General features: G+C 28.9%; 1 protein-coding gene across 1 annotated transcript in view; it reads right to left on the reverse strand.

The window, feature by feature from the left end:
- Positions 1-1121: 1121 nt before the first annotated feature.
- Positions 1122-18985, reverse strand: part of LOC111625990 (dynein heavy chain 7, axonemal-like) — a 149670-nt gene continuing 131806 nt past the window's right edge. Inside the window, exons 51-56 of the mRNA XM_023369258.1 lie at positions 16525-16662; positions 15879-16109; positions 2318-2470; positions 2066-2243; positions 1523-1626; positions 1122-1451 (exon numbers count right to left, since the gene is read on the reverse strand). Of these exons, the coding sequence (XP_023225026.1) occupies positions 1245-1451; positions 1523-1626; positions 2066-2243; positions 2318-2470; positions 15879-16109; positions 16525-16662 (1011 nt within the window). The 3' untranslated portion in view covers positions 1122-1244. The remainder of the gene's footprint in view (positions 1452-1522; positions 1627-2065; positions 2244-2317; positions 2471-15878; positions 16110-16524; positions 16663-18985) is intronic.

The raw sequence follows: 18985 nt of genomic DNA on the forward strand, positions 1-18985 counted from the left end.
TTGAATTTTCAAATCCACGAAAATGTATCGAACGAATTTCCAATAAAAATGAATTATCGATTTGAGGAAAAAACTACTGATTTTCTGCATGAGATAAAGGGAAAAAATCTTGAAAAAACTTTAAAATGCATACATCTTTTCTTAGATAGTGATATTTATAATATAATTATTTAAAATATAATAAAATTTATAGCCAGATGCTACCCATTTAAAACGAAATTTCGTTACAGCAAGTCCATGCAACTTAAACGATTGTATTAATTGTGCTTTGAGAAAACGGTTGAAGATGAAATAAAATTATTTAAATTCTTATAAAATCTTCGAAAAAATTAAATATTTTAATAAATAAATTGTATTATAAAAAGTTAGATTTAAAAATAATGATTATACATAGCAAAAGTGAACTAGCAATCGTTGTTAACTTTATTTATTTTATGAACTTTGTTAATGGTTTTTTCGTCTCGAATGTAATTCTATTCTTTCGTAGGAATGTTGAAGGATGAATTATCTAACAATAAAACAGAGAAATTCGAAAAAAGCAATTTGGTGTGGGAGGAAGAAAGGTTAACAATAGATCAGCGGCGTCATCTGGTATTGGTAAAAGACACTAAGTTTATCCATAAACGATAAATCATAATTTAATATCGATCATCAAACTTAATTTTTGAATTACTTTCTTGTCTCAGTTTTAAATAAATGACAGTTTAACAATTTTATTCTTTCAATTATCTTAGCGATCGTTTTGCATTCACTGCTTTAGACTAAAGTCAATATTTAGTCCCGTGAAATTTGCTTTGGAATGTTTGCACAGTTTAAACAATTTAATTGGATAACATCCGAATAGGTCCTCTCTAGATTTTACACAAACAAAATGAAAGCGGATTTACATCTTTAAAACCAATACTGCTTTAATTTCAGTTCAAAACTTTTAATAAATTTTCAAGTCGATATCTTGTTAAAAGTAATGAATTTATAAAACATTTTTAATGAATTCTTGTTATATTTTTATTTTTTTAACTTCGTAATTTTGTAAAAAAAGCCTATAAAAATTCGTATTATAATTATGCCACGATCTAAGTTTTCAATTATAAAGTGTCTGGCTTGTGAAAAATAACACGAATGCTGAGAAATGTTTCATTGTTTGGGTATAAAATTAATTTAAAAAATTAATTATCTAAAGTGAAGATATATCAATTCGAAATTTTAATCCAATAAAAAATTTTGGCTTATCTGTACAAAATAAATCAATTATCTAGTTGACAAAGAAGAGCCACTCCACGACATATCCAATACTCTTCTGGTTTATCAGAAGGAAGAAGCATGGCAATGACAAAATTAGTCGAGTGTCCTGTCGTTGATAAAATACCTTTCCTTTCACTAGTTTTGTATACTGGGCAGAGGTAACTTGGATATGGCTTTGTATCCGCTTTTCTCATTGGTTTTAACCAAACCTTGATAAAAAATATTTGTTTTAAATGAAAATAATATGTTCAAAAATATATAAAAATGAATAAATAATTACCACAGGCAAATCACTAAAGAGAACTTTCGGTTGAGATTCGCAAAGTTTCCAAGTTTGGTGATCCCAACTGGCACCATCAATGAATAAACCTCTTATATATACTCCTATAGGAAACAAAGAAAAATTACTGCTGGGATATGCTAATATACGGTTCGAAAGTTTCGACATATGTTAATATTTTATCTCAAGTTTCTGAAATAAAAAGCATTCCAAACTTTGACATATTCTCCATCACAAAAATAAACACTATATTTTTATATTAAAAAACTGTGGAATGAATTTTGGCACAAAGTATTTCAGGTTGTAAAATATATTCTACTTTAATACAAAAATAATTTAAATTTAAATATTGATGTCAACAATAAAGAAAATGGTAATGGATAATATTCCAAATTTTCTTCTAATTAATAATTTTTAAATGAATTGCAAACGAAAAATACTAACATTATCATCATCAATGGTTAATGACAGTCTATATTCTTCAATTTTTATGCAGTTGTTTAATTAATTATTAAAAATTTTAAAATAATAAAAATAACTTACCGTCTGTTGGCGGTTGAAAATAAGGTTTATCTGTTAATATTTCATAATCAAATGTAAGAAGATCGATGGGTATGGTATATTTTCGTGCATAATTCTGTTGTGCTCCCGTGAGAAATGCTTGAGTGAAATAGAAACCAGAAATCCAGAATACTGAAGGAGGTCCTCGTTCATACCATTTCTAAATAAAAAATATATAAAAATATATGTAAAATTGCATGTAAAAAATATAAAAATTTACATAAAAAAACTAACTTGGAAAAAATTCACTCTGTCAATAAAATCATTAATATAACTTCCCAATGGTTTTAACGTTGGATAAGATTTAACCATCCATAAATCCGGTATTTTTCCATTTAATATACTAAGAAAAACTTGCTCTAATGACATCGACATGATAACTATACCCTGAAATATATATACAAATACTATTTTAATAAACTGAAAATTAAAATATTTTATTTTATAAAATTATTTTCAATAAAATAATTGCTAATATGACTCTAAAATAATTCAACAATATAAAGATGTAAAAGCCTATTTTTTAGGAAAATATTTATAACTGTGCATCAAATATTCTTTAAGAAAAGAAATACGTGAAATCTTTTTATAAAGAATTTAAACCATTTTAAAGTGGATATCAATAAACTCTGTACTAACTTGGAAGTCAAATTTGTATTGATTTCAATGAAAAGCGGAAAGTATCCAGATTCACATCGTCATAAAAATCTGTGATCGTATGAACTCTGATCAATGTAAAAATAAATAGATTATATATTTTTGCATGGGTGAATTTACTGTATTATAGGTTTTCTTCTTTCTTAGAAAGAAGTTTCAAAATATATATATGTGTGTTTGTAATGTCTGCTCCCCGAGGGAAGAGCAGCATGGCTAGTTTTCTCACATCATTAGGTAATATCTTCTCGGTACATGGACAGGACGTAAGAGCTGTAGTCTGTTTTCCAACTAGAATAAGATTAGATTCTACACTTCAAATTTTTCTTTATATAAAAATCCCTATACTTAAATGAACTTTCTATTCATTCGTCAAAGTAAACAAGATTAGAAAAAAACTATAGAAATAACGCGATTTTATATGGTTTTCAATTTAAAAATTAGATCCTGATAGGATATTTTTAATACCGTATAATATACCAAATTAATATTCTAAACATCTATTTTTTAAGTTTATTTAATAATTCAATTATTTATATATGAAAAAAGCATACGAACTCATTGCAAAATATGAATGATTTAAATAGAAATAAAATATTCAATATGAAATACAGTAGAACCTCCATTATCCGGACCTCTGTTATCCGGATTTTCCAAAATAAACAAACATTTTACGAATTTGCTGATTTGTACTTGGCGAATTACGATACTGTTTATGTACGTGATGGAGTGCATAACTTTTTTTGTTTCTACAACGTCTCACCCGGCACAGTGGCCGTAAACTCTTAAATATATTTTACGTAGTAATAAAAAACTTGACATACGTATTTATAAATAATTTATATTCAAATCACATCGTTTCTATGACCAAGGGCGGCGTAAGGCATGGACGACGTGGGCCACCGCCTATGCCTCGCGGTCCGAAGGGCCTCGCGCTTCGAAGGTTAATGCATTACTTAAAAGCCGTGAACGCGACGAAAAAATTTTACTCGTCATAAAACGATAAATAGTTTGTCAAATTTTTATTCATAAAAATGTAGTTTAAACTGCTTTTTATTTTATAAAATCCGTCTTATTGCGCCACCAGAGGGCCTTTTAAACAATAGGTAGTTTGTTAGCGTTGATCAGTAGTAGTCCAAATTCGATACGAACGTTTGTTTCTTGAAAATTTGATCACGATTTAAATACAGTATTTACTTTTAATGTTACCGATATGTCATCGAAAAGAAAACGTGTTGTATTATCATTAAAAGACAAATTAAAGTATTTGTTTCGATTATCCGGATTTTTCCTTATCCGGACTACCTTCATCCCCAATTAGTCCGGATAATCGAGGTTCTACTGTATTGTTAAGGCTGATTGTTATCTCTTTGGTTATTCACGCGATCTCCAGCAGATGGCGTTAAAAATTTAATGCTTTTTCTATGGGAAAACTCTTTTCCAAAATTCTCGAAAAAGAAAGCAAATAGAACCAAACAGTTTTTTTGCGTTAGAATCCCAATTAATTCTTCGATTAACGTACGGTTCAGAATTTTTAAATTCTTATTCATTAATTTTCTATAAATTTTCTACGAATTTAAAAATTCATAGAAAATTAACGAATTTGAGTTTCAAAATTCTGAACCGTATCTTAACAGAAGAATTAAATAGGATTCTAACGCAAAAAACTGTTTGGTTCTATTTGCTTTCATTTTTGAGAATTTTGAAAAAAGATTTTCCCATAGAAAAAGCATTAAATTTTTAACGCCATCTGCTGGAGATCGCGTGCATAATTAAAAAGGTTACAATCAGCCTTAATATATTTTAATAAATTAGTTCATTTTTTATATTTTATCATTAAAAATCACTTATTTGATCATTTAATATATTGCAGTTTGTCAATATAGTTTATTACTGATTTCTTATTTTGTTGAATGATACTATATCATATCTAATAAGTGGCCAAATCATATAAATTATATTGCCACATATAAGAAATTTAAATATGATATAAATGAATTATGTTTATTTGAAAAATACAATGGCGTAGCGCCATTGAATATATGGAAGATATATAACTTCTCCTGAAAATTTTGTAGTGTGTATTGATTATTGATCTGATACTCTTATTAATATTGCTTGTTCATAGTACATGAACTTTTTTTAAAAAATTCTGGCAAGGTTATAATTTACAAACGCTACTGAATAACATGCCATTTGGCTTCGTATTTTAAAAGTATCTCCTTACACCAAACATAAAGCTACTGAATACTGGTAGTTGGTCACAGATTCGCGTCTCACAAATGGGCTGGCTGCTTGAAGTTTTCGTGGTCTAATACCTAAACAAAGGCTAGTTTCCTAAGGAAAGGTCTCTCAAGAGGCACCTCCTTGGAAAATCGCCCATGTGTTGCATTGCCTCAAACCATCAAACCAAACAATTACCTAAAAGGGCTAATATAGTAGCCTTACATCATACATGTGTTAGTAAAACTAGCTACTGATATTTTATTAAAATTCCTTCAGCTATCCGATTTGTCATTTAAAAATGTTAGCGTATTACGTATAAATAAATAATTCTACAGGCTTTCATTCATTCATTTTATCTAGTACCTCTTTCCTTTAATTAATTAAAAAATTTCACCATATATTTCTAAATTAAAAGTTTCTTCCTGGGGTAACCGCCTTGGACTCTCGTTTTCCTGGGAGTAGCAATTAACAAATAGCGAAACCAGGATGGAGCCCAGGCAGCCGAGATACCTTATATTTGTTAATAAATAAATTAAGAAAATATGCAATAAGTACAGGAAAAAGACTTGAATGTGAGAAACACACTTAAACATACGTATATACAAGTATAATATCGAAGAGTTTACTTTTTATCCAAAATGCTAGTGGCTACACAAGAATGAATGTAACTTTATAAACGTTTTAAGTTGAGTCCCTCTCTAATATCGTTATTGCAACCCTATACGGTTTCTCCACGACCTACGAATAGGAAAATTCACTCTTTCTATTTCTTAATACTCTACATCTTCACCCTTACGAAAATCACGAATCTCCACTAGACAAATTTTTATAAAATTTTCTTTGAAAAAGTATATTTAAGTTAGAAAGGCAGTAATTCACATAAAAATATAATATGTAGATAACAGATTCTCAAATGCATTCTATCAAACATTGAAAATAAATTGATAGATATCTCACATATAATGGTTAATCCCATGAAAATTTCTGATGATCACGAATCTCCTTAGAGAGACAAGCTATTTCCTCGGCCATCCAGTCTTTAAGATTAAATTTTTAAATTCTTCATTTGTGTAAATACAGTAGACCCCCTATAACGCGGGTTCCTATAACGTATATTCCTATAACGCGGCGAAAAAATTGCGACAGTATTCATATAAAGACGCTAAAAGGGACGCGTAAAACGTCATCGCGGACGAGCAGCCGAACTACTTTCCGCCGTCCAGCGCCACGCTACAGAGAGTTTAGGCGGGTAAATTGAGTTTACTATCGTCTGTACAGTATTATATATAAATTAGGTACTGTACATATAATTATATATTAATTATATATAAATTAGGTACTGTACATATAATTATATATTAATTATATATAAATTAGGTACTGTATATATAATTATATATTAACTTAATTTATTGTAACTTTATTATAATTATATATATACTTTCCGCCGTCCAGCGCCACGCTACGGAGAGTTTAGGCGAGTAAGTTGAGTTTACTATCGTCTGTACAGTATGTAAATTAGGTACCGTAAGTCTAATACAGCACTGTAATTTTATACATTTCTTGTGAAAGAAACATTTCTTATTCAACGGCCATAAAAATTATTTCTACTAATGATGTCTCCAAAGTATTCAACGAATTTTTCGCAGAAAAATGATATCAGAAATCTCGGCCGCCGTTTGGTGCGCTGCTCCGCGACGAACACAAGCTTAAGTAATGGCGACGTCGAACGGTGCACACTCGGTAAGTAATCCTACAATTTTTTGTTTATAGCATAGTTTATACGGATTATTCCCAAAAAATTATAGTACAGGTATTTTGGAAATGCTAAGTCGAATTAGTCTAGAATCGGTTAATTTTATGGAAGAAAACCTTTCAAACAACCGTAGTCCGTAAACTTCACACGTGTCGGGCTGCGATTGGCTCATGTATTTAAGGATTCCTACAACGCGAAATTCGTATAGCGAGGAACATATCTACCGCGTTATGGGGGGGGTCTACTGCATACAGTTATAACATTTCAATCATAAAGATTTATTAAATTTAATACAGCAATATTCCGTTCTTTAAAAATAGTATTCGAATTTACATTTGATGTAGAAAATATAAATAAAAAATGTATAATAATATTAAATAATTAAAAAAGATTTTTATTAGAGTGTACTTTCAAATCATCAATTATCCAAACAATGTGACTACATCCGATTCATTAAAACTAAGACATTTACTTCGATAATTGTCTTTCAAATGAACAATTAATATGATATCTATGTTTTTGATCTTTATTGTTCTGGAATATTTAACAATATACTGTAGTAAAGGAAAGTAATGTTCTACACAAGATAGAGTAACGATTACATTAAGCTTGAAAGAACAATGCATGCTAAGTTATACGTTGATCAAATTTGTTTCAATAGAAAAATTTCAATGAAATGAGTTAAAACGGCCATCTGAATAAAAATGTGTCATAAAATTATTCAATAATTTATTTCTAGTGCTTAAATATAATTGTTTTATTTATTGCTTTAATTTGCATAAATGTATTTAGTTAAAGTAATGATAATCCTAATATTTGCATATTCATTCGAAGAACATACAAAACACACACAGAACCCGAACTTCAAAAAAAAATGAAAACAAAATTTCCAAATTCTGCCAAATTTTTGAAAGTTCTTCAAATAAGCAAAATTTGAAGTCTCTTCAATATAAGAAATTTTTTCATTGCAAATAAAAGAAAATACTCTATAGACAGCAATATTATAATTATATAAAGAAATAATTGTAGCAGACAAACAACACACCACTAAATCTTTATATAAACAATCTGGACATAGTACAATCTACAGTAATTTGGACATTGCTTTTTATATAGGAACTTAGATATTGTCAGAGACAGTAGCAAGTGCAAAAAAAATCTTCACGATAAATATCCTTGAGACATTAGTCATGATTGTATTGACAAAACTGTGTCAAACAATTGGTTACCTCGGGATAATAAAATAAAATCACATACATCATAGATATATCCATTCTAAACACTCATAATGGTAAAATCAATACGTACAGTACATAGAACTCGCCCGAAGAATAAAATACCCGTGAAAAATGTATAAAGGATTTATTGTACTCATAGTCTTCTCTCCCACAAGTATCACACATGCATTATTTGAAAGGCTAGAAACATTAGATTTCAATTACAATTTTCACATCACATTTCTGTTAAAAAAAATACAGAGATGACAAACCTTTTTTCGAAGGTGGGTCAAAATTAAATTCAAAATTTAGTAACTGCAAATCGCATGTCGAATATTTATTTAATTTGAATAATTTAAAAAATATAAAAAATGCTTATAAATTTTAATTTATTTAATTTAAAATACATTCTCTCCACCTGAAATTAGTTATGGCTTAACCCTGTACATCACACTTTTCCTTTAATAACAGAGTCGTGCCAGTCATCTATCTAACATCTTCCAGGGGGAAGTTTGAATTGAAATACTGTGACTTTCAGTTTGAATTGGACGTCCGTAAATAGTTAATCGGGGTCTCCTGCCCCTAAACTTTTCACATCTGGATTTCATTTACCTAATTCCATTCTCGAGATTAAGGAAAGACAGACGGACAAGTGGAAATTTATAGATCTACAAGTCTAATAATTTCTAGATATTCAATGCGGATATCGTAGAATTTTCGCGCGTGTCACGGCAAACCCGTGACGCGCGGAAATAGAGATCACATAGGAACTTTTTAAACACAAACACACACACTAACAGCACGCAAATGCGATAAAACAAGTTTTTTTTTAATACGTATGCTTTGATTTTAATTTGGCATGACACTTATTACCAATATTAATCAATATTACCAAATTTTGTGTTTACATACGAACTATAACAATGATAAAATATTCACTAATAATAATACAACTTCATTGAGATATTAACTAATTAATTACGCGAGGGTCCGGCGCACTTTAGACAATATGAAGATCAATGATTGTACCCTTAACAGTTGAGCCTGAACTATAATAGTAACGGCTTGCATAACTGAGAGATAGGGAACAATGACTCGATTTATACTACCCATAAATTAGGACTTCCATGATTAGACTTTCTTTTTAAAATTCTTTCCGCCCTTTGGGCACTAATTGGGCCTTTTTTCCATACCGATCGTACGTTCGGCCAAGCACACAATATGGCGATGGAGTGATGAGAGACGAAGTCCGACATATCCGGTTTCAACCGTCCATGAAAAATACCTGGCATTTTTCGATCGCCCGAATTTAATCCTGGATCTCCTAGAGCGGTAGGATGACACCTTAACCGCATCGGCCATAGAACGTCTAAATGACTAGGCTAAATCCATCACGGTGAAGCATTTTCGCGACTATATTGAGATAATTATAACAAAGTACAATGTTTTACTTATATTAATTATTATATTCGGCGGTGGGCTTTTATTTTTAATTGGTAAAACTTTTATCCGCCAGAATTAATTTGAATAATTTAAAAAATATAAAAAATGCTTATAAATTTTAATTTATTTAATTTAAAATACATTCTCTCCACCTGAAATTAGTTATGGCTTAACCCTGTACATCACACTTTTCCTTTAATAACAGAGTCGTGCCAGTCATCTATCTAACATCTTCCAGGGGGAAGTTTGAATTGAAATACTGTGACTTTCAGTTTGAATTGGACGTCCGTAAATAGTTAATCGGAATCTCCTGCCCCTAAACTTTTCACATCTGGTCTCGGATTTCATTTATCTAATTCCATTCTCGAGATTAAGGAAAGACAGACGGACAAGTGGAAATTTATAGATCTACAAGTCTAATAATTTCTAGATATTCAATGCGGATATCGTAGAATTTTCGCGCGTGTCACGGCAAACCCGTGACGCGCGGAAATAGAGATCACATAGGAACTTTTTAAACACAAACACACACACTAACAGCACGCAAATGCGATAAAACAAGTTTTTTTTTAATACGTATGCTTTGATTTTAATTTGGCATGACACTTATTACCAATATTAATCAATATTACCAAATTTTGTGTTTACATACGAACTATAACAATGATAAAATATTCACTAATAATAATACAACTTCATTGAGATATTAACTAATTAATTACGCGAGGGTCCGGCGCACTTTAGACAATATGAAGATCAATGATTGTACCCTTAACAGTTGAGCCTGAACTATAATAGTAACGGCTTGCATAACTGAGAGATAGGGAACAATGACTCGATTTATACTACCCATAAATTAGGACTTCCATGATTAGACTTTCTTTTTAAAATTCTTTCCGCCCTTTGGGCACTAATTGGGCCTTTTTTCCATACCGATCGTACGTTCGGCCAAGCACACAATATGGCGATGGAGTGATGAGAGACGGAGTCCGACATATCCGATTTCAACCGTCCATGAAAAATACCTGGCATTTTTCGATCGCCCGAATTTAATCCTGGATCTCCTAGAGCGGTAGGATGACACCTTAACCGCATCGGCCATAGAACGTCTAAATGACTAGGCTAAATCCATCACGGTGAAGCATTTTCGCGACTATATTGAGATAATTATAACAAAGTACAATATTTTACTTATATTAATTATTATATTAGATATGATTGATCATAATAAATACAGAGCTGAGCAAACAATCTTCACAGACATTTGTGAAAAGTTTTTATAAAAATAAGCGATTGGTAAAATAATTTATAGAATATATAACTTTTGCATTATATATAGAATATCAAGCGTAAAATGATGATTGATTGTAAGAATCTCTTAACCATAACCAGTTAGAAATAAAAAATGAATGAAGATATATTTGCTATTATTCATTTCTGTTTCTTTAAACAAGTACAGTTACATAAAATAATCGCTTTTTCAAGTCAAATATTTTCGACAAACAATTACATTATTTCTTTTCTTTTCGTTTTCTTAATTAATTCAGACTTAATATTATCTTACGAATAAACAGGAAAAAAGCCGCCTATTCTTAATTTATTCTATTAAATATTACAATTATTAAAGCATTAGATTATCATACTTACAATGAATTAAACATATCACAAAACAGCTACAAGAAGCTAATATTTACAATATATATTTGTAAAGTAACCTTCCATACATAAAATTTCTTCAATTGAATAAGTTAAAATAGGTTAGCAAGATAATAAAAATAGAATTAATAGTATTTGACTTAGCTTTTTTTGTGGTTATGTAAATTATCAAAATGTAAGTCAATATTGATATTATAAATTTCAACAGAGAGAATCTATTTGATAAAACCGAAAAGAATTCTTCTACTTCTGTAACCAAATTAAATTAAGTTCAATTTCGATCTTTACCTACGATCGACCCTGAAGTTTTTGGTAGTTTTGGTTACTATTTCGTTCTGTATCCTTTATTTATGTTAGCTGACACCTTGCAATGAGTAAAAATACGATGACGTGAACAGAATAACATTTATAAATCAATTCGAAAAACAGGTTCAATCTAAATTTGGAACTGATAATTAGCTTTATCTACAAAGAGAGATATGTCACTCTAACTGGATATCTCATAGTAATTACTTCTCCACTTAACATAGTATTTTCGGCACGAACAGTGAATATATTAATTCACTGTTTGTGCCGAAAACACTACTCTATTACATCAGGCGCACCATTAACCGAGTGGATAACACTGGTAGTTGGTCCGTTGGTCATGGGGACGCCCTGACCAACAAGTTGGCCAGATAGTTTCCGAGTTTTCTTCGTGTCTAACATACAGAGGCCAGTTTTTCATGGAAAACCTCCCTAGAGGCACCTCCTTCGCCCACGTGCAGCGTTGCCTCATCTTACCAATCATGGATCTTTCAACATTCAAAAGAACTAATATAAAAAATTCAGGTTCCTTTATTTAAGACCAACTCTCTAAAAATCTTTAATAATTAAAAGTATTTCGAGAAATTCTAAAATCTAAATTCTTCAGATGGAATTGAGCTATTTTTAAGAATGTAATACCAATTATTACTCAGAAATTAATGTTGAGGTTTAGTTTTTAGCCTTTAAATATGTATAAAGTGTTGAATAATCAAATTGAAAATTTTACTTTAAACTACTTTAAAATAACATTTTAAGAATTTTAAGGATGCTTTAATAGCTACAGTAAGTTCTAGTCATGTTCTCCTAACTTCTTTAATAGTTAATATGTAATTATTTTTTATGTTCCTAATGTTCTATCTGCAACATGCCTCCTGAATAAAGAGCAAAATATACTTTATAAGCGAAGATGCGCTAAACATTAAAAAGTAACTCGATATTGATAGAAAATTCGAAAAATGAAGGCAATACTGTAAATTGAATTTACATCGATAATAATCTGCATAAAGTATATTTTCAATAGCCTTTGCAACTTTTTTAACAAATCGATTCTATTTATTAAAAATAAAATACTCTTAAAAAAAGGAAAAACACCATTACAAATGAAAATAAATCGTATTTTTGTAATCAATAAACTTACAAGAAAAATACTAGAAATTTAAAAAGAAAAGATTCATATGGATTTTGTTCATATTTGACATAAAGATTTCAGATATAAACAAAATTTGACATAGCACTTTTCTGTGTATTCGTCTCTAGAGCATCGGTTAGGCTCTAAAGACGATTACAGAAATCTCTATAGAAAATAAAGGAAAATAATAATTACGCTACCAGATGTAATATTTTTTGACATTTTCGAATTGTCATATTTTAAAAATATCGATCCAAAGAAAGACTAAAAAAAAAAAAAGATATTATCGGAAAATTACATTATGGCATCTTTATATAGAATCAAATCAACGATGACATTCATATTTATCATTCTTACGGTGATTATTGATATTAATTATGGTCAAAAATTAATTAAATTTACAATTATACAATATAAACGATTATATATAATCGCTTTTGATGTTTAAATGTAAAAATAACTCTTTTCTCAGCAATAAATTTTATTGACCCGTGACTTTCGATAATGTGTGTGCTCCGATATACATTGGTTACTGGCATTGTTCCAATTACTTCTTTACGTTAATTACAAAAAAAAAAGAAGAAGGAGAAGAAGAAGAATTAATAAACTTTTCAACAACGCAATATAAAAGAGATAATCCGAAGTAAAAAAAAAAAACATAATTAAAAAACTCAAACGAAAATTAACAACATAATGAATGTTTTTCGCTAATTAAAAAGTAGCTAAAATTTTAATATATTTTCGAAATTAAAATTAGATTTTCAGCAAAATAAAACGAATATAAAATAAAATTACCAGAAAAATAGTAAATGTGTAAGATAATAAATTTTATGAGACGCTTTTAAAGATAATAAAAGCTTTAATGTTTCTTTCATATCGGTAATTTTAAAATAATTATTTGTGATGAAACTCTTCGATATAGAACGTAACGAGTTAAAAATATTTGAATAAATATATAGAAACTTATAATAAGAAACAAACTTAAATGTAGATGTTTACACTATCATCAGAAGAATTTTCTAACCAGGAACATCGAGAACCTTTATAGAGCCCTAGACCCCTTTTGCTATGTTTTAAACATATGAAATAAGTAAAGTACTTTTTTATTAATAAAATGCATTCTTAAAGATTACATTGTTATTAAAATTACATTAATTTGTAGGGGTATGAACCACCATGAGTGCCTAAGCTTTCTCCAGGCCTAGAAAAACATCCCCATCTTTCCCCTTGGTAGATCTGTTTCTAACAATCCGTTCATCATCAGACAATGAGTCGATAGTGGATGATTATTCTATTTACTATTTTAAAGGATTTAATTCCCGTAAAACAGATTTAAAACTATTTAAACTCAAAATATTCTCTTAACTAAGAGAACAGCATATTTTAAATTTGAATAAAACAGTGATTATGTCAAATTATATAATATTTCCATTCTTTAAAATAATTCTATGAAAATAAAATAAAATACCATATAAAATTCTAGAATGACGAATAATAAAATTACATATGTCATAGAAAAATGAATTAGTAATTTAATCGATACTCTCAAAGATTCATGATAAATGACAGATTCAATTCAACAGAAATTCAGACAGAATTCAAATGACAGATTCATCTTACGTTAGACATTACATTTATTTTTGTATTAATAAGTGCCAAAGAAGTAATAGGAATCATTCAAGTATGACATAAGATTATTAATGGATAAGATGAGAAGATGATAAGACGAATGAGATAATATTAATAAATTATTTTAATATTTATAAAAGAAAATAATTTATTAGAATCTTTTAATAGAATAACCGTATGATATTTTAAAAAGTATGTACAGTACTGTGTAAACTGTAATTACTATACTAATGTACTGTATAACTTTATAACTTTAATGTACTGTAAAAATTATGCAATGTATTCGACAAAACTACAATTAATTTAATACTTAAGTTACTCTAATTAATTAAAAATAATACATAAATCAATGATTTTAAAATGGAAATTTATAATAATTTCATAATGAATTTTATCAGTTTTCAAGTACGTTTATGTAAAATACACATTGGACCGAGTTAAATACGTATTGAAATCATCCTTTTCGACCAATGAATTTTTTTATAACTTCTCAAAGAATTCACTTTACTACAACAGCAAGTTGATGAATGGATACAGAACTTTATAGTTCTGTATCCGCCATTCATCAACTTACTAAAAATTAATTATAAGATATATAATTGTTTAATCTTTAATTTATATCCAGCAAAAGTTTTTCAAAATGTCAGAACACTGTACTCGAAGCTTCTTCCTTCTAAAATGATTTATTTCACTTCTTTTATATGACATTTTTCAAACAAATAAACTTTAACCGATAATCAATAAATCTGAAAAAAAAAACTCATATTACTTTTATATTTTCACTACCATTTCCGTTTAATAGCCGTTTTTCAATGTCTAAAAATACTAAATCTACTGAAAATTCTATAATTGAGAATAAGGAAATATAATTTTGTAATGTTTTTTTCCCTCAGTATTCAAGAACACCATAAGAAATCTGTATCCGGACATTGTATACATCGAGTTGTTTGCATGATTTGCAAATTAATAATATAAGTAATATTATAGTAATTAAAATAGATCGTTTTGTTTATTTGAGCTAAGCCCAGATAGAAAATTCAGCTACAACAGATTTCTTTATTAATAAATTAGCCTATATAATTTTCTTTATGTGTATGGTGATAGTTAATTTGATGTTTTAACCGAAATATACCGTTTATTAAGACGATTTATTTCAAAAACAAATGCAAATTTTTCTAATCTATTAACATGTTTTTAAATGAAAATACAATGCATATAATCAAGAAAACCAGCGAAATTTTTCAGAATAGACTATAGATCATGTCCACTTTTATAAAGTAAACACTTATGTTATATATGTGTAAACTATAAACTATTATTATATATAATGTCTTACTACTGTACATCATACTTTTCCTGAAAACAATTGAGTAATGATGGTCATTTATCTAACTCCATTCTAGAGAAATTTTTGAATTGAAATCACACTACTTCCGGTCTAGACCGAAACTTCATACATAGTTAATCTGTCTCTCCTGCCCCTAAACACTCTATATCTAGTCTCAACTTTTATCTATCTAACTTCGTTATCGAGATTAAGGAAGGATAGACAGACAGACGGACGCAGTGGGAATTTATAGGTCTGCAATTAGAAAATTGAAGCCCAACGACTACAATACCTAGTAGTATAAATATTTACTTCTTCAATGCAATAATAAATTTTGATACTTCAAGAAAACAATAAAATTTAAGAAATATTGCAAATATAAAATGAACAAAAAAAATAAAGTAGTTATTTAAGTACATAACTTATTATAAATATTAAGTTTAGCAACATACTTTAATAGCTTTCTGAACTTCAATTAATGAATCTCTAATTACACTTAGCAGCACATTAAATTTTTCCATTTCCTGAACTAGAACTGTATTCATGCTCTGTTCATAACTTACAGGATACTTCAGTAAAGCCAAATGAATATCAAAATTATTTGGTAATTTTATAAGAATGTCATTAGCAATTTTTAAAACAACCTCTTCTGATGATTGATCAGTTCCTGTTCCAATTTGAGCCTATTTGAAAAATTAAAAAGAAATAGTAAATATTAATTAATATACTTGTGTGCTTATAAACAACCATATATTAGATTAACTATTATATAAAAACAGAAGACGATCATAACAAGTAAATATGCTAGACGAGGAAGCCCATTATACATTAATAATTTTATTTTAACATATTGTTTATAACTTAATTACTGAAATTACAGTATTCTAACTGGAATTTCAATAGTGTTACAATGAGACAATTTATGTGATAAAATAAGAGAAAAGAAATTTAATTAAAACTATTTTATTACTTGAAATTTGTTAAAATTGAAATTTAATTTAAAAATCAATTTTATAAAAAAAAAATTGTACAATTTAGTATTTTGACTGCATTAATTACATTGTATTAATCATTAAAAACAATAAAAATAATAGTTACTTGAGTTGATATAATGGTATTAAAGAATAATTTTGTTTCATTCTGATCTTTAATAATGTTTGCATTTGCATCCATTCCATGTACTTCTGGTTCAGTTGCAAAAGGTAAGTTTTTAACAAAAGCGATGTAATTTTGATACTGCAATTGTAAAAACGTAAAAAATTAAAGTTAAATATTTAAGATATATTTTAAAAATTAATGTATAATCTGCAATAACAGAAGTTAGCCTATTTTAGTGTTTATGCACAAAGCCATTTATCTAATGCTTAGAAGATTAATAATTTTGAACAATGATCAAGAAAAAACAATTTATATCAAAAAATCATAAATAATCCAAAATACGTCAGATGAAAAAATGATGGATTAGTGTTTATTAGAATAAAATTTACCAGAAATTGCTACAATCTTCCTTAAAATAATTTTTTTTATTTATTTCCAATTTCTGTCAACGTTATGAAAATTAATTTTTGAAAATACTCTCTAATCGTTACATCATTTCATTTTAGGAAATTTAAACGAAAATATAATTAGATATATCCAAATTATCTTGCATAAAAAGTTACATTTAAAAATCAAGTGAGAGAATATCACGCTTTTAACAAAAAATGTATATACCTACGTTAATCATTTTGATATTCAAATATAAAAATCACTATTAATAAACCACAATGTGCGAATTAGGATATCCACTCAAAATTTCGAAAAAATCCGGTTAATTTCCGATTTTTTCCCTTAATAGAACGATTTTCCTCGTTTATTGGGTTGCAATTTGAAAAAAAAAACTGTAGCCTGTCTCCGTCCGTCCGTCTGTTTTTTCTTAATCTCGAGAACGGAATTGAGTAAATGAAATCTGAGACCAGAAGTGGAAACACTAAATGCAGGAGACCCCGATTAACTATATACGAACGTCCGACACAAACACGAAGTCACATTATTTCAATTTTAACTTCTGCCTGGAAAGTGTTAGATGACCGGCACGACTCTATTGTTAAAGGAAAAGTATGATGTACTTTTATGATGCAAGCCATTACTTATTGGAGATAGAGAGCATGTATTTTAAATTAAACTTTCATGAATTCACGAAATCCTAATATATCAACATTTTTAAATAATAACAAATATATTTTAATGGTTAGTAATACAGTAGACTCGCGATTATCCGGCCTAATGTGGGGGCAGCCGAATCGGATAGGGAAAAAGACGGATAACACTGAGATTGAAGATAAGGCATTTCTTTAAAGTCAGGGCACATCAATATGTCCCATATGTGTTATTTTTCAGCTGTAATTTTTGCGGTACCTGCGATGTTTTAATACAGAATTTTCAGCAAAAATAAGCCGGCAAGATGCCTGTAATTATGATGACTGCATTTGAAGGCCAGATGGCCGAGCGGTTAAGGTGGCTCAGGTCGACCATGTCGGGGTATTCTCGCTCGATGGTTATCATTGGTTAACATGGCATGCATAATTTCACTTTGAAGATTTTCAGACAACAATTGTCACGTTTCTACACTCTGCAGTTTGTATGAGACCAATTTTTGCATTTTTTCTGGGTCTTAGATTTTCACTTTCTAACGCCTATAGCCTATAGTTTGCGATTTTATGAAACAGCTGTTACATTTCGTGAGTTTTAAAATTTATTATGTCTACGCATTTTCGCCATTCAGTATTGTTTGAAATATAAGAAACGGGAAATATGTAAAAGTTGTTGGATTTAGTTTGCATGAGCGTATTTATCCTTTAATGCCATAGTGGATTCTGATGCTTTTTTGTTGGCTTAACAGCATATTATAAATCAAGCGAAAAGCAGGAGTGAGAAGCTAAATATATGTAGTTTATACATATAATGGTTAAAACTAATAATTTATTAAAATAAAGATGTATTTATCCTCTGCTGAAATTTGCAAAATTTTCTAAGAGATCACCTCAAAAAAAAAAAAAAAAAACACAAGAATGAAAGAATGAAACTCTGCTTCTAACGGCGACCAACACGTGATTACAGATTTATGATGTCATTTGCTATCTAACCACAACAATCACACATTCACAATTCCATTGTGTTTCGAGATACCTAAGTGAGCGGAATTGCTCTCTGAGTGACATTGCCCAACTTTCCCCATGGGCTTGCTAAAAAAGGCTCTCTTATAGGCCCACAGGGCGGAGAGTTTAAAATTTACCCGCATATATGATTATTCCGCATTATCCGCGGAATAATCGTACATTTTACGAAAACGTTTGCAATAGCATTACTTGCATACATTATTATTATTATTTAATAATTGCTCATTACATTTTGGATTATTCTAAAAAGAAAATTATTTTCAAAACGAGCAATTATTTATTATGACATGGTCACAATGCCAGGCTGCAATTTTTTATCATATCTTTAATATATGCTCTCCACCTCAAATTATTAGTAGTGTCTTGCTCCTTTACATCATACTTTTTCTTTAACAAGAATC

Source organism: Centruroides sculpturatus, unplaced genomic scaffold, assembly GCF_000671375.1.
Source record: "Centruroides sculpturatus isolate CEXI.00-Female unplaced genomic scaffold, Cexi_2.0 scaffold63, whole genome shotgun sequence".
In the NCBI taxonomy this organism is placed as follows: domain Eukaryota; kingdom Metazoa; phylum Arthropoda; class Arachnida; order Scorpiones; family Buthidae; genus Centruroides; species Centruroides sculpturatus.